The sequence below is a fragment of the Artibeus jamaicensis genome, unplaced genomic scaffold (genome assembly GCF_021234435.1).
Source record: "Artibeus jamaicensis isolate MK-2021 breed Jamaican fruit bat unplaced genomic scaffold, CSHL_Jam_final scaffold_847, whole genome shotgun sequence".
In the NCBI taxonomy this organism is placed as follows: domain Eukaryota; kingdom Metazoa; phylum Chordata; class Mammalia; order Chiroptera; family Phyllostomidae; genus Artibeus; species Artibeus jamaicensis.
Genome location: NW_026522057.1, coordinates 30,258,998 through 30,279,621, shown reverse-complemented (window position 1 = coordinate 30,279,621; position 20,624 = coordinate 30,258,998). Strand labels below are relative to the sequence as shown.

The 20,624-nt window shown below is 64.2% G+C and overlaps 1 protein-coding gene and 1 long non-coding RNA gene across 14 annotated transcripts in view; one reads left to right on the top strand and one right to left on the bottom strand.

Annotated features, from left to right (window-relative positions):
- The window catches only part of PRDM16 (PR/SET domain 16), a 273,604-nt gene that overhangs the window by 214,482 nt on the left and 38,498 nt on the right, over nt 1-20,624 (top strand). For 3 of the 5 annotated variants that reach the window (XM_037146943.2, XM_037146942.2, XM_053660276.1), the window contains exon 4: nt 17,602-17,736. In XM_037146943.2, coding sequence (XP_037002838.2) covers nt 17,602-17,736 — 135 coding nt within the window. Of the gene's footprint in view, nt 1-16,623; nt 16,729-17,317; nt 17,418-17,601; nt 17,737-20,624 lie in introns of those variants that run through there. The other 2 variants (XM_053660278.1, XM_053660277.1) reach the window with 2 other exon arrangements.
- Nucleotides 5,574-13,118, bottom strand: LOC119050553 (uncharacterized). Of its 9 annotated transcripts, none has more exons than XR_008390660.1 (6): nt 12,463-13,117; nt 9,651-11,729; nt 9,412-9,531; nt 9,036-9,238; nt 7,880-8,193; nt 5,574-6,784 (listed from the first exon to the last, which is right to left on the bottom strand). It is a non-coding gene; the product is annotated as an uncharacterized LOC119050553 (long non-coding RNA). The 9 variants fall into 9 exon arrangements; XR_008390663.1 differs by having other exon boundaries at nt 9,412-11,304; nt 11,448-11,729; XR_008390657.1 differs by having other exon boundaries at nt 9,412-11,729; nt 12,463-12,701; nt 12,918-13,117.

The window sequence follows — 20,624 nt, the reverse complement described above, 5'->3', positions numbered from 1 at the left end:
TCCCGTCCTTGCGGGCCTGCAGGGGGCCGAGCCACGTGCTCGGGGGCAGCCACTGGGGCCCGGGCATCTGTGGGGAAGACACTGCCCTGGTGACCTTGGGAGCCCCCGAGCTCTCCTGCCCCGGCGCCCGGGCTCTGGGTCCAGTTTGGACAAAACCACTCCATTCTTCCAAAGTGGAAAAGTCAGGGTGCCCATGCCTCCCTGCAGGGAAGGAGGGACAGGCTGGGGGTCTTGGCGCTTCCATTGCCCCAGCGGAGCTCCCGCCGAGTGGCTGAGCAAAGACACTGGTCTGCCAATCACGTCTGTGAACCTCATCCGGTGGGCAGGGCGGCGCAAAGAGCCTTTGAAAGTGGGGGCGCTTTCTGGAGACAGTGCTCCTCCGCCCACACGGGCTGAGCAGGGCAGGCAGCCATGGCCATGCGTCAGAGGCGCCTGTGCCGGGACCGTGAGTCTGCCTTTGCCACCTTGGCCTGCGGGGTCCCTTCCCGGGGGCTCCCTTCCTCCTGCCCCACCTGCACCGCCGAGACCAGTGGGGGCTGGACTGGGGGCCTTGTCCACGGTGAAGCCACACGCAGCCTTGGGGAGCCAGAGCCAACGCAGCAAAGTTAATGACCTGGAACCTTCCCTGATGTTCTGGGAGTTGGGGAGCCCCTGCTTCAACCATGCGAAACAGCCACCCTGGAGACTGTGGGAAGTCCAAGTTCGTTAAGGGAAAACAAGCTAAGAAGAGAGATCTGTCTGCCACTGCGGTGCAGCTCGCCTCTGAGGAGCCCAGACGGGGCCCAGCTAGGGCCCGAGGTCCGTCTCGGCCAGAACGCCTGCCAAACCCCGACTTCCTTATGGGGGTGCAGCAAGGAATTCACACCCTGGACGTCGGGAGGAAACCCTGCCACCACCACAGGCCAGGGCTGAGAACAGGCCAGAGGAGATGCCGCCGGTCCCAGTGGCAGGGACATGACGGGCCCAGTGGCCACAGCCCTGAACGCAGTGGGCGTCGACTTGGAAGGCGGGAGGAGGCAGCCCAGGTCCACTCAGTCCCAGTCCCGGGCAGACGTTTCCCAGGGAGGGGGGTGGCCTCGTGCAGCCTGGTGACCTCGGCTTCCGTCTCCTGGCAAACGCCTGCTCCCCTCCTGGCCTCGGCAGAGCGACCCTCAAGCTCCGCTGAGAGTCCTCCCCGGAGGGAAGGAGGTGACCTGGGGCCCGCCCTGGGAGTCCTCCCATGAGTGGGGAGAGGAAGGGAGAAGAGGGAAGGGCCGGCTCAGCACCGGCGCAGAGAGAGTCAGGCCCAGCAAGTCCTAGTCGGCGTGCTCACGACCTTCCCGATTCCCGGCCGGGTCTGGGGCCGAGACCTCGTGCCTCTCCGGATCACATCGGCCGGCGTCAGAGGGGCTGTCCCCTCCCCCAGGCTGGTGTCCTGTTATCGCTGGCTGTCCCCTGTCATTTTGTTCTGACACCTGGTTTAAACACCTGTAGGGCACCGACGCGCCTGTCTCGTGGTAATGAAGCACTCCAGGGGGAGATGGTCATTTCTGGGGTACTTCCCAGGGTGGGGAACATTGCCGGGGGGGGGGGGGGCTGGAGGCTCCGGGCGGGGGGGACCAGCATAGGCCTCACACTTGGCTGCTTTGCCCAGAGATGAAGCTGTAGGATTTCTTAAGGCCCCGAGTGCCCCTCCCTGGTGTCTTTATTGCTGAGAGTGTGACCCAGCCTGGAGTTTACGAACGTAAGATTCCTAATACGCTTCCCTCCTCCCCAAATGCTCCTCGAATAGGTTTCAACCGCCTCGGAGGGGCAGCCACCTGACCCTCGTGCTCCAAGAGAGGCAGGGCCACCCAGGAAGTGCACAGGAGCTGGGCGTGGGCTCCAAAGCCCTGCTGAGGAAGAGGAGGGAGGAGGGGGAGGAAGAACCCCACACACACCCTCACACGCCCCGTGGAACCGCTCACTGAGAGCAGGGACATCCGGATCAGGGAGCGGAGGGGCCCCCATTAGCACCCCCTGAATGGGCCCTGGGGTCTTAATCAGAGGTCAGTTCCTTCAACTTTCCCATGTGGCCAAGGCGGGGACAGGGTGGACCCGGCGACACTTCACTCCCAGTGAAGTCAGGGTGCTGCTCCATGCTCCACAGACTCCGCTCTCAGAGAGCTTCGGGGGGCTCCGGGGTGTACACCCCACCTGACTCCCCCAGCAGTGTGGGGGTTGCTGTGCGTGAGAAGCCTATCACCCCAGGGTGGGATGTGGGTGGAGGCGGTTTGGGGCTCCTTGGGGGCTCCCGCCCAGCTTGCCGTTAGGTGGACCCCAAATAGTCCCGCAGAGCAGCCTTCACGGAGCGCACTTTGACCTGGTCACGGCGGAATGCAGCAGGGCCTGGGGGCAGCGAGCTGCGGCCTCCACGCACTCCCAGGGGGCCAGCGCCGGGGGCAGCACCCGGGCCGTCCGACAGTCAGCCCACCCCGTCCAGGGTGATTTCTGGACAGGCCCCGACCTCAGATGCCTCCCCATCCCAGCCCAGGTTAGTGGGGTCGTCTCTGCCCAGAACGTCCACCCGACCCTGCCAGCCCGCCCCTCACCCCGGCAACAGCCTAGCAATGACCCCGTGCCCCTGCACGTGGCCCCCTGGTGCCGAAACAAAATTAAACCCGTCTGATGGCAGCATACTTATTTGCTACCCGGGCAATTACTTCCTTCCCCCGGCCCCGCTGCCCAGGGGGCCGGTGGGCCTTCCGGAAACCGGAGCCAGGACCAGGACGCAGCTACGATGGTCAGGGCCCTGACGTGGGGGTCCACTCCTCCCGAGCCCGAGGAAGGCAGGTTGACTGCTCCTCGAGGCCGCAGCAGGTGGCAGGGTGGCGGCGTCTGGGCAGATGCCGAGGGCCGGTCTCCAGCACCGGGCCGTGCAGCCGTCTGAGCCCGTGCTGAGTATCTGCAGGCCTGGGTGCAAGCGGGGATAAAGTGGGGGTGTGTGGGGCCCCAAATACCACCCCTGGGTCCCAGCCGGGGAGCAGCAGGTGGTGGGCAAGGAGGGGCATCCTGGGAGCAGCCAGACTCTGCAGGTAGCAGTTCTGTGTGGTGCGTTGGGAACACGGGACGTGGGTTGCAGGGTCCCCAGGCTTGGCAGTGACCCGAGGTCCTCGGGTGGGGGACCTGGGTGGGGCTTCTCCTACGCCTGCCCCCACACCCACACACGACAATTATCTCACGGCCACAAACACCCCTGAGCGCCTACTGTGCGCATGGCTGAGGGTCGCCAGGAGAGCAGACACAGTCCCACCCGGAGTGGGCTAGTCCCGGCCAGGCTCCACGGGGGCAGGGACAGGAGTGCAGAGCAGGCACGCCTGCCCTGACACACACACACACTCACACACACACTCACACACACAGTCAGCCACAGGAAAAGAGAGCTGGGCTCCGCTCGGGAGGCAGGTGGGGGCTTCCTGCCCGCAAGAGCCGCCCCGGCTCCTTCCCCCATCTGGGGGCAGGCAGCCCGCTCCCTCCACCATCGGCCCTGCCAGGGAGCCTCCCCTCGGCACCAGGAGGGGCCGGGCCGGGAGCAGGAACCAACGCGGGCCCCTGCGCCAGGCGGCCCCAAATGCCCGCCGGATGTCAGCTGCAGGCCCGGGTGTCAGGGCCCAGTGCCGCCGCCGCGCACACAGGCCATAAATACCGCCTAAGTGGGCCTGTCACCTGGCTGCGGCCGCGTTTCCATTCCGCCGCCGCCGAAGGTGATTGATGAGAATTATCATTAACACTAATCAGAGCCGTTTGGAGGCGGCCGGTGGCAGGAAGTGCCCTTTGTGGGCTGCAGGGACCCCTTGGAAGGGTGTTGGATACACAGGCACGCACACGCACACAGGCACTCGTGCACTGGAACATGCATGCACACGCACCCACATGCATGCATACATGGAACAGGCCCCGGGGCCGGGAGGCCGGGGCGTCTGGGCAGATGGGGAGGAGCCAGTGCTCAGCAACGTACGCGCCGCCACGTCAAGGGCAGGCTCCCGGGGGGCCGCTCGCCGCCCCGCGTGCCGACAGCCCGAGAACACAGGCCCCGCACAGCCCAGCCCGGCTGGGATGAATTCTCTCCGGCCGCCACCAGTGGCTCTCATGACTTAATGTGCTTGGCAGCTGCTGGCAGCCTGGACAGGCTTGGCCAAAATTAGAACTGGGGCCGGGAGGAGGTGCCGCGACGAAGCCCCGACTCGGGGTGTGCGCAGGGTGGGCACCCTCCGTGGCTCCGTCTCCTCCTCCCCCAGCACCCGGCCGTGACCACCGGGCCTGGCCCTGGGCTGCCCCGTCCCAGCCCATTGCGCCGGCGATGCCACCCTCCCATCCGGCCCTGAGGAGGCGGCGACCGGGCAGTGCGACGGGCTTCCCCGCCCTCTGCGTCCTCGCTCGGGGGGCCCAGTGTGGCGTAAAGATACAAAGTGTCCTTTTATTGGGAATATCAATTCAGAAAGGGGCTAGTAGTAAGCTGAGAATATTTGGATAAACTCGACAGCCCTTAGGACTGAAAAAGACCTTTTGTTTCCTCCGAGGAGGGGCTGTCGCGGGGCCCTGGGCACCCTGGAGCCGGTCCAGAGAAAACCGGGGTCGGGGCAGGAAAGTGGTCCAGGCGTCTCGGGAAGGGTCTTTCCTCTAGGTCAAATGCTCATTACTATTTATTTTATTTTTTTTTATTAGAGAGTGTGGTTAACATCCTATTGCACAGTATCAGGCTGTGCTGGGGGCCCGCACTCTGAGCCCGGCCCCCGTCCCCCAGCGCACAAAGGGGACTCTGTGGCGTTTGGAGGGGAGAGGGGCCGCGTGGTGTGGCGCCACGGTGTCAAGACATCGACCCTTTAAGGACGGAGTACCTTCTCTGGAAGAGCTGGGTGCCCCCCCTGCCCGGTAACCCCAGCCCAGTGAGCATTCCTGGACTTCAAGGGATCACTGAGGCCAACTTGTCTGCCCAGAGCAGCCCAAACCTGGCCCTGTGGGGGCTGGACCAGCACCTGCAGGGCAGTCACCCCTGGGACCGCTCTGGCCCAGCGTCTCTGGCGCATGGACCGCAGCTTAGGGGCCGCCCCGGAGACCAGGCCGCGGTCTGGACGGAGTCAGGGAGGTCTTGTCTCTGCAGCCTGGGGACCCAGGCGTCATGGGCAAGGGTTCCTCCTTCCACTTCCAGTGACGGGGGCAGTGCCTCACGCGCAGGAGTCGTTTGGGAGGGTCCGCCCAGCAGTGCAGAAGGCCAGGTGCAAGGCCTTCACTCAGCTGAGTTTCGGCTGCCTGCCCCCCGCAAGCTCCAGGCTCCAACAGCCCGGCGACCTTTGGGGAGACACTGGGGCGCCCAGGGCCTGCCTGCCGCAGCTGCCCCCAAGGGTCTGGCATCCGGAAGCACCTGAGCAGCCCCGGGTCCTGAATTTCATGATGTGTCTCAACATTTCAGCCCCCCTGAGAGGGTAGTTTCCTCTCAGATTCCCACGAAAAGGCGGCCCTCGTGGGGCTGCCAGGCGAGACAAATCTCGAGTCTTGTTCGAGTCCTTTCCCACCAAACACAGGAAAAAAGACAGAGCCGGAATGGTTTTTTTTTAAGCTTTTACTTATTTACATTTAGAGAGAGGGGGAGGGAGGGAGAAGGCGAGGCAGAGAAACGTCTACGTATCAGTCGCCTCTCGTAGGTGCCCTGACCAGGGACCAGACACACAACACAGGCAGGTGCCTTGACCGGGAATCGAACCCGTGACCTTCCGGTTTGTGAAATGATTCCCAGCCCCCTGAGTCATGCTGGTCCGGGCAGTGCTGGACATAGTTTAATTCAATGATATCCCTTCCCCCAAACAAGTCGAATCGCCTCCTCTGAGGGAATGGGTCCCCAGAACGTCCCAGGATGCAAATTCTGTGTGACTCCGGTCATTTCCCCGCCCACCTCTGGGGCTGGCGATTCTCTCTTCTTCGGTTGTTGCACGAGGGCCCCATGGGGCTCATGGGCCCAGAGGCCCTGGGCAGAGTCACGCTCGTGCCGTGACCAGGTGGCGATGGCGGCCCCCGGGCCAGGCAAGCAGTCGCTGAGGGGCAGGTCGCCACGGCCTCCCCTCCCGCCCCGCCCTCCCCGCGGCCCAGCAGGCTGGGGGCCTGGGCCACGCGCAGTGCCCCTTTCTCAGCGTCGGCCGGTGTCCAAGGGAGCATTGCCTGGGACCCCGAGCAGGGGCTTCCAACGTGGCCCTGCCGCCATCGGCCTTGGGGCCCTGGAAACTCTGAGGAGGCGCATCGGGTGCATCTGAGCCCCCACGGGGGGCGGAGTGGGGCGGCTGCCAGCCGGGTCCCGAGAATCCCACCATTGACACGTATTTGCCCAAGGACAGATGCAGAGACGCTGAGAAACACCACTTGCTGCGGCCCGGGGCCCCTCAGCGGGGGTTCACCTTCACAGGCGCCTCAGTGGCCACCTTGTCCTCGAAAGACGCCAGCCCGCGCAGGCCCGCACCGCCACCGCACCCGGTCTTGCCGGCGGCTCCGACGGGCACGTGACACCGTGGGGACACGCCATTCTCAGGGTCACTGCCCTCACTGTGGGATGTGGACGGGGGCGGGAGCCCTGGAGTGTTCCGACCACGTGGCGTCTGCCGGCTCGTGAGCTGTGGCGCCGTGGACTGAGCAGGACCACCGGGTCAGGACCACCAGGTCAGGACGCGAGGGCACTTACTTCAGATGCTTCTATTCTCTTCCGTGTTTCGTCAGGTTTACAAAAATCACAGTATCGAACTGAAAGAAGAAAACGCCGTCTTCAAAGCAAGGAAGGCCCCTGGGGAAGAACCAAAGCGATCATTTTCTACTTAAAAACGATGTTAAATGAGGCGTCATTTGGAAGGAAGACTCAGTGGAAATGATTCGAGATGAAAGGCCAGTTTGTTCGGAGAGTGGGAGGGAAGGGCGTGGAGTGGGGACATGACCCGTCGACGGACCTGTGGGGAAATCCTCCACGGAGACCAAGAACCTTCCAGAAAAGAGCCCAGGCCCCCACAGGCGAAGGAGCTGGGTGCCCCCTGGCAACCCCAGCCCGGTGAGCATTCCTGGACTTCTCGGGATCGCTGAGGCCGACTTGTCTGCCCAGAGTAGCCCAAACCTGGCCCTGTGGGGGCTGGACCGGCACCTGCAGGGCAGTCACCCCTGGGACCGCTCTGGCCCAGCGTCTCTGGCGCATGGACCGCAGCTCAGGGGCCGCCCCGGAGACCAGGCCTTGGTCTGGACAGAGTTGGGGAGGTCTCGGCTACTGGAGGAGCACCATGGCCACACCCCAGGGCGGCCATTAGCAGCTAGGATGACATGGAAGGGGACTCCGGCATCCACAGCCGCTGTCACCGTCAGTGGGCAGCCCCCTGCCACTCCCTGGGGATGGAAGGACCGAGTTTGCACAGCCCTTCTGGAGACAGTCGCCGGGGTCGAGTCCCAACCCAGGACAGCGGGCTGTTGAGCCACCCTAAGCCGCTCTATGCCCCAAAACTACGCAGCCGGGTGCTCCCTTTCCTGGGCTTGTACTCCCACCCCAACAGCACCGTAGCAACCGAGCAGCCGGAGTGAATCAGACACAGCCCTCTCCGGAAAGCCCTGTTTTGCCGGCCGTCTGCCTTTGGGTAACAGGGGTACAACTCACCCACAAAGAGAGGTCATGCTGACGCCACTCCAAGGCTCTCACGCCCACGCGCACAGCGCTCTGTGCCACCGTGGGGCAGGCACGGGGCTGGTGGGGGCCCCTCCGGAGACATTTGTCTCCTATAAGCACTTGCCATTAGATCATAATAAAATGTTGCGGCTCTCTTTCCTGAGCTGGAATGGACGTTTGAACTTGGCTGGCAGGGCCTTGCAAGGGGTCCAGGTAGTACCGTGGAGGGGGACACACCTTTAACTCCTTTAATTCACTTCGTCAGACTGGCTGGAACTCGCAGAAGGACAGGGACCTGCTGAACTTGATGGGCTCCATGCGTCATTCCAGTCTGACCTCAGCCGCGGGATCATCCCCCAACTGGCTGGTCTCACCCGGTGCACCCGCAGCTTCCAGAGGAAGCGGACGAGGGTCCCCAGGGAGACGGCAGGTCCACCCGGAGACAGACAGCCCGGGAGAACTGGGGAATCCGGAGGGAACAGCAGGGTTCAGACTCCCGGCACCGCCATGCCCAGGAGCTTAGTTGCTCCTCGTCCGATGCGCTCGGAGGGCTGGACAGAAAGGTGGCCCGTGAGGTCACAGCTACAGGGCCTGGGGCCCGTCTCCCTCCACTGGACGGTGGTCGAGCCCTGCACCCCCTGCAGAAAACAGCACGCCTGGGTGGCAGCGCCACGACGGCCGAGTGTTCAGAGGAAGAGCAGCGCTGCTCTGGGTAAAGACGAAACGCAGGTTCGGCCAGGCCGGCAGCCCCGTGTGCGGGGGCCTGGGCCCACTGCCGGCCGACTGGGGGCCAGCTGCCCGCGAGAGCGTCCACAGGCAGCCCGGCCGGCACACAGAGCCCTCTGCCCACGGCCACGTCTGCGTGTTGGAGCCCCCTGAGTGTGCGAGGTGGGGATTGACAAGGCATTTACTTAGATTTTGCCTGTTGAGATCTGCGCTGTTTGTGGGAGCTGATCTCGAAGCTCGAGGCCATTACGGAGGCCATGAGTCACGGAGCTCCTCCCCGCCACGCATCCCCCGGGAAGGACGGAGGGATGGGCTCGGGCAGACTGAGTCATCAGCAGGGAAGGCACTAAATATAACCTGGCTGGTTCCCTCCGGGCTGCACACCAGACCTACCCTGTTCACCTACTGCCTGCCAGGTCCCACAGGGTGCGGAGGTGGGCAAGCCAGTGGGGCCTCTGCCCCACCAACCCCAGGGAACATCCCACTGTGACCCTGTGACACTGGACCTAGGGAAAGTCACAGCCCTGATTTCCAGCGAAGCAGATGACGGGGAGGGTTTGCACGTCCTGCAGCCGGACCCAGAGAACTGAGAAGGGGAGGGGCCCAGAAGGCAGTGTGGAGAGACCACTGGGCCAAGGCCAGTCTCAGCAGCCTGGAAGCGCCTCACCTGTTTGTCCCCTGAGCCTTGGTGGCCACCGCTCTGCCTGCCTCTGGGGACCAGCTGGACGAAATGCACTGTGATTGTCCTGTGATGGAGCAGAGGCTGTGAGAGCGTCTCCGGTGTGTGGAGTCAGGGAAGGCTTCCTGGGAGAGGCGCGCATGTGTTCTTCCACCCTTACAGCTCTTGGCAGATGTTGCCTTATATCTGACCTTGGGAAGGGGAGGAAGCCGAAGTTGTCTGGGGAGGTTGGGGTCTCTCTGCCTCATCTGTCATCTCATTCAACAGTCCATTTATCTACCCACCCACCCACCATCCACCCATCTACCCATCCACCCACTATCCACCATCCACCATCCATCCACCCACCCACCCACCCACCCACCCATCCATCATCCATCCACCCATCCATGGAGACGTTCAGGGCACCCCGACTGCACTGTACTCCTCAGCAAGACCCTGTGGAACTTCAGTCTCCCTTGGCTGCCAGGGTCAAATAGAGAAGCTATAAGAAAGGCAAGACCAGCCGGTGTGCTTAGGGCTAGTCTCCAGAGAACTTGAAAGGGGTCAGACCGGCACCCAGTACCCAGCCGCTCTGCCCGTTCTTGCAACATTGGAAGTTACCTAACGCCTCTGTGCCTCAGTTTCCTCATCTACAAATGGGACTGTGCCCGTAGCTGCCCGTCAGGGAGACGTGAGCTTCCAGGGACTCAGTGAGGAGGCTCGGCAGTGACCGGTGTCTGGAGCTACAGCCTGCAGGGTGGGTGGTGGCGGGGGGGGGGTGCGGGGAGGAAGCGGTGCAGGGACCTGGGCCTCTCTCGGCTCAAACGCATCTGGTTCCCTGGGAGGCATGTGTGGAAGTCTCTCCCAGGATGTCTGCATACTGTCCAGTGACGGGGACATTGGAGGGGGTCTGAGGGGGGCATGGCCCTGGCCTCAGAGCAGCTCCCCCAGGGCCACGGGCCGGAAGGTGCACAGGCCCCAGCCCAGGGGGACGGAGCTGCGGGGGGAGGCCCCAGGTCCTCGGGGGGCATCTCGACCTGGCATTCTGCTGCCATGACTGCGCTTCTGTCCAGCAAAGAGAAAGTTGCGCAGCTGGGGTTGGAGGCCCCCCCAGCCCCACCCCCCAGCAGCAGCCAAGCCCTGGTGGAAACTCTGCTGCACCTGGTGGGGGACAGTGCCTGCCGGCAAGCTCTGCAGTTTGTCACCACCTCTGTGGCCAGGGAAAGGTCACGAGTGTGACACCTCTCAGGGCCTCGCATCACTAGGCAGAGCCGCTTCCTGTGGGCAGACCGGGGCTCCCGCCTCCGCCTGGGCAGAGACGCCACCGCGGCCCTTTGGTTGGGGCGGTTTGGGCTTATTCTCCCGATCGTTTTCACGAGGTACAGAAAGAGAAAGCGCGAGCACCTCACTTCAGAACGTCGCCGCTCAGCCTGCTGCCTGCAGCCGCGGGCTCCGAGCTCCTGCGCCCGACGCAGCTCCAGATCAAACGGGGTCTGAGCCGAATTTGGGCTGCGAGCGTTTTAACCACATCGGCCCAGGAGTGGGGCAGCTTGGGGCTGATGGGGGCAGGAGGTGGGAGGGTGAGGGGCAGGAGTGGAGCCTGCGAACAGGGGCGCTCTACAGGCTGGGCCAAGATTTCGGGGCCTCTCCACACTGGGAGGCTTTGCCTGTCCGCGGTGTCCCTGGGGTCAGCAGGTCAGTGGCTTTTCGAGGCTGCCGTCCCCCCGGCATCCAGCTCTCATTGGCCTCCGGGCCCAGCCAAGGTGGCAGGAGCAGCGGTGGCCCTTTTGACCCCGCTAAGAGCAGACGCCCGTGAGGCCAGGGCAGGGCTGAGCCCCCGAGGGACTCTGCCTGTTCACGGGGGCGCCACAGGCAGGTCGAGGACCCCCTCTGCGGTGCCAGGTGGGGGGCACGGGTGATCTGAGCATTCACACCCAAATCGTTACCTCGGGCAGACCCCACAGGGACCCGCTCGGGCAGGTCATGGCCCCTGTGACACCAGCTCTGCCCTCACAGCGTCAGGGGTCAGGGCCCCGGCTCAGAGACGTCGGATTTGCTCTTCGGGTTTTGGTCCGGCCCAAAATCCTGGCTTTGACCCACCAGTGCTGAGACCCCTTCTCGGTGCTTATGAGAAGGAGTGCCCAGTACAAGGCCCAGAAGTGGGTGGGAGTCACCTGGTGCGACGGGGCTCCACTCACTCCAGGCCCTCCCTGCGCCCCCGGCAGGGCTGGCGGCGGGCGGGGTCTTCCCTCTGGGTCCAGAGCCGCTGGGTGGCCTGCGGTGAGGGAGGCGGGTGGGATCGCACAGGGCTTTGTGGGATTTCAGCCGGAAAGAGCCCCACCAGAGGGCACTGCCGGTCCCGCCGGCTCCGTGGGGACACGAGGCTGGCAGCTGGTGTCCACCAGCCTCCCCAATTACCCTTCCTTGGTGTGTCACCCCTCTGGTGTCCTCCTGGGCTGGGCCGGGAGGACAGGATAGAGACAGGGCCCCTCTCCTGCAGGAATGGCCATCAGGAGCTGCGGGATCGGACCCCGGGGTCCCCGCAGAATCCTGGGAGAGGCTGGCTGAGCCTCCACACCCCTCCCATGGAAGAGGCTCCACCCAGAGGCGGGAGCCAGGCCACCCTTACCTTCTGGGAGAACTTCCGTTTGGCCGCAAGGCAGGGGGCCTTTGAAGAGGACGCACGTGTGAACACGGCCCCTGTACAGAAAGGCCGTTCATGCACGTCTCGGGGGAGATGCCTCACCACCGTCACGTCTGAAGACAGAGCTTCCCAGGCAAAGTGCCCCCCTCCGCACCATCCGAGACAGTCCCCAGGACGCCCCCCACCCCCCCGTCACTCAGGCAGGCTGCCCAGACTCCAGCCTGCTGTCCCCGGGCCCAGGGCTCGGCAGTGACCAGAGCCTTCTCTTTGGGGACATGTGCCAATTCCCAGAGGCACACTGGGGGGAGGGTTCTTGAGAGGAAGCTCACAACAGCCCCCACCTGCTCCCCGCCAGAGAGATTTGTTCCTCGGGGAGGGGGGAGATGCCTGGACCACCCACTGGATGTTTCTGCCCGGCCAGCAGTCTGTACTCGTGGCCCACCTGGGAGACCCAGGAAAGGGCCGATTCTGCCCAGGGCCCAGTCAGCCCCCGCCTGCAGGAGCAGCCAGCGGGGAAGCAGCAGGCGCCCACTGCCACCAGCACCTGACACTGGAGTGCTCTCAGTGCCGGGCGTGGGCTCTGCTGAGGCCTCTGCCCAGCCAAAGGGGAAACCGAGGCAGGACCCCTGGACTCCCTCAACAGCCCCCCCGACTGTGTTGTCAGACTGAGAATTTGAAAGGTCAGAGTTGGAAAGGCACATGCGGTTCAGAGTGCAGCCTCCCTCCAGAGCGCCCCAGAGGCATGACTGCCAAGCCTGCCTTGAATTCTCCTGGGGACGGAGCACTCACCCCTTCACAAGGCTCCTTGTCCCTTGAAGGACAGGCTGCCTATAGAGATGACTCAGCCGCCAATACTAAGGTTTCAATGACCCCTCTTGCCGGCCACCTTCTCGCTGGTGGTCGCCCTGAGGGGTCCTGTGTCCAAGCAGGTTTGTGTTTCTCTCATCTGCTTCCTTGCGGCCGGAAGAGCTAGTTTGAATCAGCAGCGTGGCCTTTCCTTCCAGTGGCTCAGGTCTGGAGCTCACAGTCTGCAGGTTTTACGTGGCAGACAAATGTGCTTGGGAGGAAGCCCAGCCCCCCGACACCCCACTCAGATGGTAGGTTTGGGGGACACCCCTGGAGTGAGGTGGCTTTGAGGTCACACCACGGGCTGATGACCCAGCTTGTGCAGCAGGCAGTGAGGGACAGCTGCCCTGGCCTGGGCCTGCGCAGCCCCTCCCTCTCGTCACCTGTGTGCCGCCTACCAAATCGGGGTGTGTGAGTCCCACTCCGGGGGGCCTGGGCAGGACTCCCCCAGGGCACAGGACATCAGCTCGCGGCTCTGCTTGGCCGAGTCTCACCCTCCTTTTTTCTGCAAAGTGTGGATGCTGCCGGTTTTGTTTCCCCCTTGGTGCGACCCCTGGACCGTGGGGGAAAAGAAGAAAAAGGGAGAAATGAAAAACAAGTCAGGTGGGAGGGGGAGGTAGAGGAGGAGCCGGAGCCAAGAGGAACAGAGCCCCGGGCTAGGGTTCAGGCAGCCACGTGCCCTGGTTACGCTGCGGCATCCAGGCGTGGCTGTTTGTGGGAGGCGCTCGGTGGGCCCCAGGAAGTTCTCTGGTCCCTGGCTATCCGTGTGTCTCGAGTTCACCTGGTGTTTTACCGAATAGTCTTGACCTGCGGTTTCCATCATGTCCTTGAAGGTACCAGTGGCCCCAAAGCAGGACAGAGTGCGGTTGCTGTGGTCTTCGCAGAGAGGTTCTGGCCGTCAGGAACACAGGGGACAGACCCGCCGATGTGGATGGGGGGCGCCGGCCTTGCTGTGACGTCCTCATCCTGGGCTGCGCTCCGGGGTCTCCGAGACCAAGGGGCCCTGGTGCTCACCCCGCACTGCCCTGGAATGGTTCGGTGGAGGCCAGAGTCAGCCGGGCATCCTAGGAGCCCCTTCGTCCTGCCAGGCTTCTTCCAGGCACAGGCCCCAGGGGGCGCTGGCTCTCCCTGTGCCCCCACCCTCTGTGTGAGCTCAGGGGACAGCTGGGCTCCTTCTTGGACAAACAGCCCCCACCACATGTTGCCCGTGCCTCCTGGAATCACCCCCGTCTCCCTCCCAGCCCAAGCAGGGGGCCCAGGACTGTGACCCGCCTGCCTGGGCCCCCGTCTGCCTGGCAGCCGGTGACCCTCCCACCAGCCCCATTTCCCATCAGCGCTTGGTCGCCTCATCCGCAAGCCCCGCAATGAGAGCAAAAACAGGGACTTACAAGCTTGTCCAGGATGCTGTTGCCTCCCCCGCCCCCTCCTTCCAGCACAAGAAGGGTCTTGCTGTTCCTCAGCCTTGCAGATGCCAAAAACCGTCACCAGGGTGTGTGTGCACGTGTCCGGGGCAGAGAGAAGGCTCGGCTTTGTGGCTGGGGCTTGTGGCTCTGAGACAGCCCCCTGGTCCTGAGGGAAGGGGCCGGGGCAAGGAGGAGACCACCCCCGTGCCCACCCAGCTGTGGGAGGTGGGTGCTGGGCCGGTGCTTCAGGGAGCCGGGTGAGAGCGACGGGGCCCGGGGACCCAGGGCGGCCTGGGAGCTCCGTCGCGCGCGCTCAGGGTCCATCAGGCGGGCTGACGACGGATTCCTGTGTGTCCCTGCCTGAGCGCTCACCCCGGCAGGGCCGGCAGCTGGCCGTGTCCGAGAGACAGGAGAGAAGCCGCAAATTACAAGTGCAGGAAAACCTCAAATGATGTGCAAAAAATTGTCAAGGTTAAGAGGATTTTTCCATTCCTTTGCTTCATAACTGGGCATTTCTGATGGGGGTGACTTACAAGCTGGGGTGCTGGTGGGGGCAAGGGGTGGGGTGCCTTCGAGTAGAGGGCTCGGGCATCCAGGCAGCTCCCTGCAGGGGCTCTGGCCACCAGTGGGAGCAGCCAGAGGCCTGGGGTCAGGCAGGAAATCGCTACTCCGTGTGGAGGGACTGAAGGACAGGGCGGACTGCCCACCTGGCACCTCTCAGAGGGAGAGTTTTCGTCTTTTTGGAAGGAAAGGGTGAACCAAGACCTCTCTGTCACCCCAGCTAGCCAGTCAGTGTGCCTGCTAGGGACAGGGGACATCCTCTGACCTCTAGGGACCACCAGGAAGTAACTGCCACCCAGTGACCACTCACAGGGTCGGGGCTGGGACCAGGTCTCCTGGACTGAGGCAGAGGGACCCCTTCCCCAGGAGTGTGAAGGAGCCGGAGGCCTCTGGCCGGCAAGGATGCACACTGGGGTCCTCGGTGGGGGGCGGAAGAGCTCTGCCTCCTCTGAGCCAGCCCCTGCATCCGGGAGGGACAGACACCGGCCAAGGCCCAGCACAGTGTCCGTGGGGGTGGGGGAGGCAGCCAGCCACGCCGCGTTCAGACACCCTCGGGGGAACCGGGGGCGCCTGCCCCGGCGTAGGGAAGGGTTCGGAGGATGCGGTCGCATACAGATACCTGGGGCGCCGTTGAGCTGGGGAGAGAGAGGCCGTCCTGCAGGGCGAGCGGCAGGTCCCCCGGAGGCAGGGCCGATCCTCCAGGGACATCCCCAGGGCTGTGCTGGGTCACAGACAGACCCGACTCTCGGGGAGCCCAGCGCCTGCAGGTGTGGACTCGTGCACCAGCCACAAGGAAGGGCTTGGGAGCAGGGTGGGTGAGGATCAGCCTGGAACCTCCCAGTCGTCCGTGGAAGTGGGAGGCCTCGGGGCTTCCCTTCACCTTCTCCCAGAATGAGCCCTTTAAGAACCTGTAGAGTCAGGCATGATCCATGGGGTGACGGAGGGACAGGGGACGCCACAGGAGCCCCAGTCTGTGTGGGGAGCCTGTGGGAGTCTGCGGGCGGAAGGCCTGTGCAGGACCCCCCTGGGGACGTGTGAGGAGGGGCGATGGCCGAAGGTCCTGCAAGGGAGGGAAGGAGGCTGGTGGGGACGGGCTGGGCCAGCTCCTCGCGAATTGATTCGTCTTCCCAAACACACGGCGGCTGCTGCCTACGCCCACCTGAGCGGCAGCCCCGTCATGCACACGCACACGCACACGCACACGCACACATGAGCTCCGAGGCACTTAGAACAGCCATCCGCTAATCAGTTAGTTACACGGTTCTTCTTCCAGGGGGGTCGGGAGACAGGCCCCCAGAGGCCGAGGCGAGGCAGCCCCCTGAAGCCAGCCAGACCCTGGGGCCATCGAAGCCCCAGGCAGGGCTTCACAGATGGGGGCTGGGGGGTGATGGAGAGACACGCACACACAGAGAAAGAGATGCCAGAGAGACCCCTTGGCCCGCCAGAACCCGTGAGGCATACACTGTGGGGTGGGGACCACAGGGTGCTCTGGCCACCCCCCAAAACCCCCACCCCGTCCTCCAGTCACAGAGGAAGGCGGCAAGGCCGCCTCAGCTGACCGCAGGCTGTGTGTGGTGGGTCTTTCCGATGGGTTTCCTGCAGTTGTGGTGGGAGGTGGGGGGCCCTCGAAGCCTTTGCAACCCCACCTGCCCACCACCGCCCCCGAGGGCCTCCCGCCTCCTGTGTGGCTCCGAGCAGGCCCTGCCCCTCCCCGGCCTCCCAGGGACTGGACTGCAGGGGCTGGGAGGGATCAGAGGGCCCTGCTGCCACACCGCCCCCCGTCCCTGTCCCCGCCTGCCCATCTCTGGTCTGCACCCCCCCCAGGCCGTCTGGGTCCTCTCCCCCGTTTTAGACATAGGCCCATTGGGTGAAAGTTGCCCCCAGGAGGGGAATTCTCAGCCCTGACGCCCCTGAGCTCACAGCCCCTGTCCGGACCAGCCTGCAGAGCTGGCAGCACAGCTGGGCACCCCCAGTGTGTCACTCAGAGACTTGTCATTAGAGCAGGGGCACCGTGGGCTGTGGGCGGGGCTGTGGGCATGGATGTGGGAGCACAGACAGACTACAGGCAGGTTCTGTGTCCCCCCAAACTTTGTGGGGCCCTTGGCCATTTAGAAAGTGACTGGATATTTGGGGACCACCTGAACTATTTACAAAGCATGCGGATTCTCTGGCCGGGGGTGTCTTCCCCAGGCCCCTGGGGACAGCCTCCTTCCCTTTCCAGTCCCTGACGGACCACAGGGACCTGGTGAGACCCTCCATTTGCACTGGGACAGGTCACCACGTCCTGCCCTGACTTGGTGACTTGGCTGGGTCCTCCTGTTGCCCTGCTCCCATCGCCTGCTCAGCTGCACACACCTGCACTCCAGAGGCTCAGCACGGAGGGGCCTCGGCCCCCCTCCCCTCCCATGCTCCCTGCGCCGGGCCGGGCTGCGCTGGAGGGTCACCCTGATGCCGCTGCCCCAGGCCTCCGTAGGGACAGAGCCGGTAGGGCAGGGAGGGCCCCAGCCGGCCTCCGGGGAGTCCCTCTCGGAGCTGGGATGGCAGTCAGGCCTCTCTGTCCACAAAGGAGCTGCTCCAAGGTGGCCCTGAGCAGCTGCAGCAGCCGCCGGGCGGAGCCGGTGGCCCCACGGGCGTGAGACAGGCCGAGTGGCTACAGGCCGCGGTGTCAGAGGAAAGTTTCCAGGGTCCAGAAAACGACGTGTTTTCTGACTTCAGGGTGAGGTGCCCACACACTCCCCCCGGCGGTCCGCAGCCGCGCCCCCCCACACCTTCTCCCTCGAGAACGGTTTCTGCCGCCCTGCCCCCGCCCTCGCCTCCACAGAGGGCTCTGCTCCGAGACCCAGTGGCCTGGGCTTTCTCACACGTGGGGCAACTTTGGTGGCGAGCATTTGCAACGCTGGTGGCCCTTTTAATTCTGCACCAGTGAACTGCTGGGTGAGAAAAGAGAAGGCCCCCCCCCCCACCGTGCTGGGCTGCAGGGGAGCCTGGGCGGGGTGGGGAGGGTCGAGGGCCCCGCCGATGACCAGCTGCGGAGCTGCCTGCTCCTTGGAGCCCAAGCAGCCGGCCTCTTGGGAGGAGGACCCTTCTGACCCGCTTGGTTTTCCGTCTTCCCGGGCAGATGGCAGAAGACCTGGGCGGCGAGAAGTTCTGCGTGGATGCCGGGCAGGCCGGGGCCGGCAGCTGGCTCAAGTACATCCGGGTGGCGTGCTCCTGTGATGACCAGAACCTCACCATGTGTCAGATCAACGAGCAGGTAGGTCCTCTGCCCCTGCAGCCGGCCCGGGGGACCCGCCGCCGAGGCGGAGAGGTGTGGGGGCGCCGCGTGACGGGTCCGCTGGCCTCTGCCATGTGCTTTGGCCCTGTCCTGCCAGGGGGCGGCCGTCTGACGCTTGATCAGCCCAGGGCTTCCGGGAGCTCGGGGGACAGCCGGTGAGGGCTCCACTGGGGCCATCGGGCCGTGGCCGGCAGCCTCCGGGAGCCCAAAGCTGACGGTGCGTGTGAGGAAAAGCAGCCAGGGCTGATGCCTCCGTGGCAGGGTCCACGCTCCGCCTGGGCAGGCCCGGGAGAGTCAGGGAGCGGCAACCGTCCGCTTGGCGCTGCATCCGAACACGCCAGGGAGTCGGCCGAGTGCCAGAAAGGCCGAGGCGGCCCCAGCCACCCATGGCCTTGGGCTCCCACAAGGGCAGCCCGGCCGGCCTGCCGTGGCAACTCGCCCGCCGTGGGTGTCCGGCCGCCCCCGTGCTGCCGGCACCACAGGCCCTGGCTCTGCACGGCAGGTGTCCAGCCTACACACTGACCAGGGTGGAAGGCGCCCTGGGGAGAGTTTCCCGGGATAAGGAAGGCAGCGTGTCCTGGCGCTGGGAGCCGCTCCCTGACGACTTTAATTACAGGCTGGTTCCGGAGCCAGGCCTCTCGGGCCTGTGCTCACTGTGTCCCCGAGGACTGGGTTCCTGGGCGGGGGGGCGGGGGAGGGCCCAGGCCCTTCCATCAGAGCTGTTTGCCTTTGCCTGTAATATCTTGGGGTTACACATGAGATTTCATTTGCACAAAGGATTCCATTGCTTTCAAAAATGTTTGCGGAGACCACATAACAAAAGGCACATTCTCGCGTCGCCTGTGCAAACCATTAACAGCGGCTCGAGGCTCTTGACGTTGGAGAAACGGTTTGGCATTAATAAACGCAGAGAGCACAACCAGGGCGGTCCCCGGGACCCCGCGGGCTGGCGGGCGACTCTCCCTCCTCTGCTCCGAGTCCCCGGCGGGGGTCCGCCTGCACAGGGCAGGGCTCCTCCGGACACAAGCCGGCGCCAGGCACACAAGGCTCGAATCTGCCCCCCCTCCCAGGACATCCGTGGCTTTTAGTGAGGACCCAACATTTTGAAAATAACTTTTTTTAATTGCAAAAAGAAAAAAAAATCCTACCGATATAAAGCAAAAGAATACTCATAAAAATTAGACAAGAACTTGGAAAGAAATTTTCTTTCTAGATGATGGTAAATTTTGAGCACAGGACAGTTAGATTTAAGGCTCGTCGGAAGATGGTCTTGCCGCCCTTGGTTTGGAGAGAGCGTGTGAACACGGCTGCCGACCACACGGCAGCCCCGGGGCCGGGCCCGTGCTGCCCTCCCGGCCCCGCGAGGGGAGTTCAAAGCGCCCGGATTTTCCGTTTGGGAGATGGATGTGCTGGGTGCTGGACCCCGAGTGAGGCCGGAAAGTTGGCATCTTCGTGCCGCGAGCTTTTGAAAAAGCAAACAGATGTATAATCTCGATGCATAATCTTCTCAGAAAGCAGCCTGTCTTCAAACGTCTTTGTTTCATTGTTACTGTTTCAAGGGAGCGTCCGTTCCAGCTCCGCGCCTGGTGCCCGTGGAAAGACGGATTCGCCTGCTCTGTCCGCCACCAGGACCGGCAGAGACACTTTCCACAGGCACCAACCAGGTCTCTTCTTGTGACCCTCGTCCCCCGGCCAGCGCTCGCCGGCCAGAAGCTCCACGGGCTGCTGGACCCCCCGGGTGGGGCACTCGGCCCTCGCAGCCCGCCTCTGGGGTCTCCTCTTTGCCAACACCCTCTGCTTGGTCCTCTATGGCTCTGAGCAGTTCACGGTCCCCGGGACCTCAGGGAGAAGTGGCAGCCTGTCACTGCCACCTGCTCCTCTGGCGCCCTCCTCCCCGTGGCTCTAGGAGGGGGGCCCCAAGCATCGGAGGCACCGCTGGGCCCTGGACCCGGCTTTGTCGCCTCTGGGTGACTCGGTTTGCTCTCCACAAGGGGTCCCTGGACGGTCCTGAGGCCGGGCAGGTGTCGGGGCTGCTGGAGCGGAGTGCGCAGGGGGACAGCTGGGGACTCGGAGTCTTCCTCAGCAGTCGTTGGGGCTGGTCAGGCTGCACGCAGCCGGATGGGGGGACAGAGGAGAGTCACGCGGCCTCTGTCCTGACAACCTCGCCCCCCCACAACGCCCCCCTGTGTGGTGCGTTCGCCCCCAGTTAAGGGCAGACAGGTTGGCTCGAAACCTTTCAGGAGAGACCTGCAGGCTGTAGATGTTCAGAGAGAAAGCGAAAGCTGCAGGGGGAGCACCCACAGGGGAAGGGAGGGGGGGGCTCCCACGTCGTCTAGGATATGGATGGCGAGGTGGCAAGTGGCTGTGGGGCTGAAGAGGCTGTGACATGATGCTGGGGTCACACACATGTTAGGGAGCAGGGCTCAGGGCTCCAGACACACCCACACCCCCCAGGGCCGGCCGGGCAGCAGGAAAAGGCACACCCGCAGCTGCGGCTGCGCAGGCCCCGCTCCCGTGGAAGCGGAGGTGGCTGACCTCCTTTTCCGGGTCAGACGAAGGGGTTGCACCAGGAGATTAGCCGGCCGACAACCCCGGGCCGCGAACAAGCCCACACTGTGCCGGATGCACACCGGGGCTCCCAGGCCGAAGCCCTGCGTGGACACACGGGGCGTCTTTCTCCTGCTTTTATTTCTGTCTCCCCGACACGGCCTCTGTCTGCCAGGGCTGGGTGTCCAGCGGCAGCCCTCAGGCACCCGCCGCCTTGCTCTGCCTCGTCCCGGGGACGGTCCCCTCCTGCCTTTGTGCTCAGCCCCCTCCCCACGGTTTCCTAAAGGAGAAGTTGTGCGGTGGAAATGGTAGCCACCAGA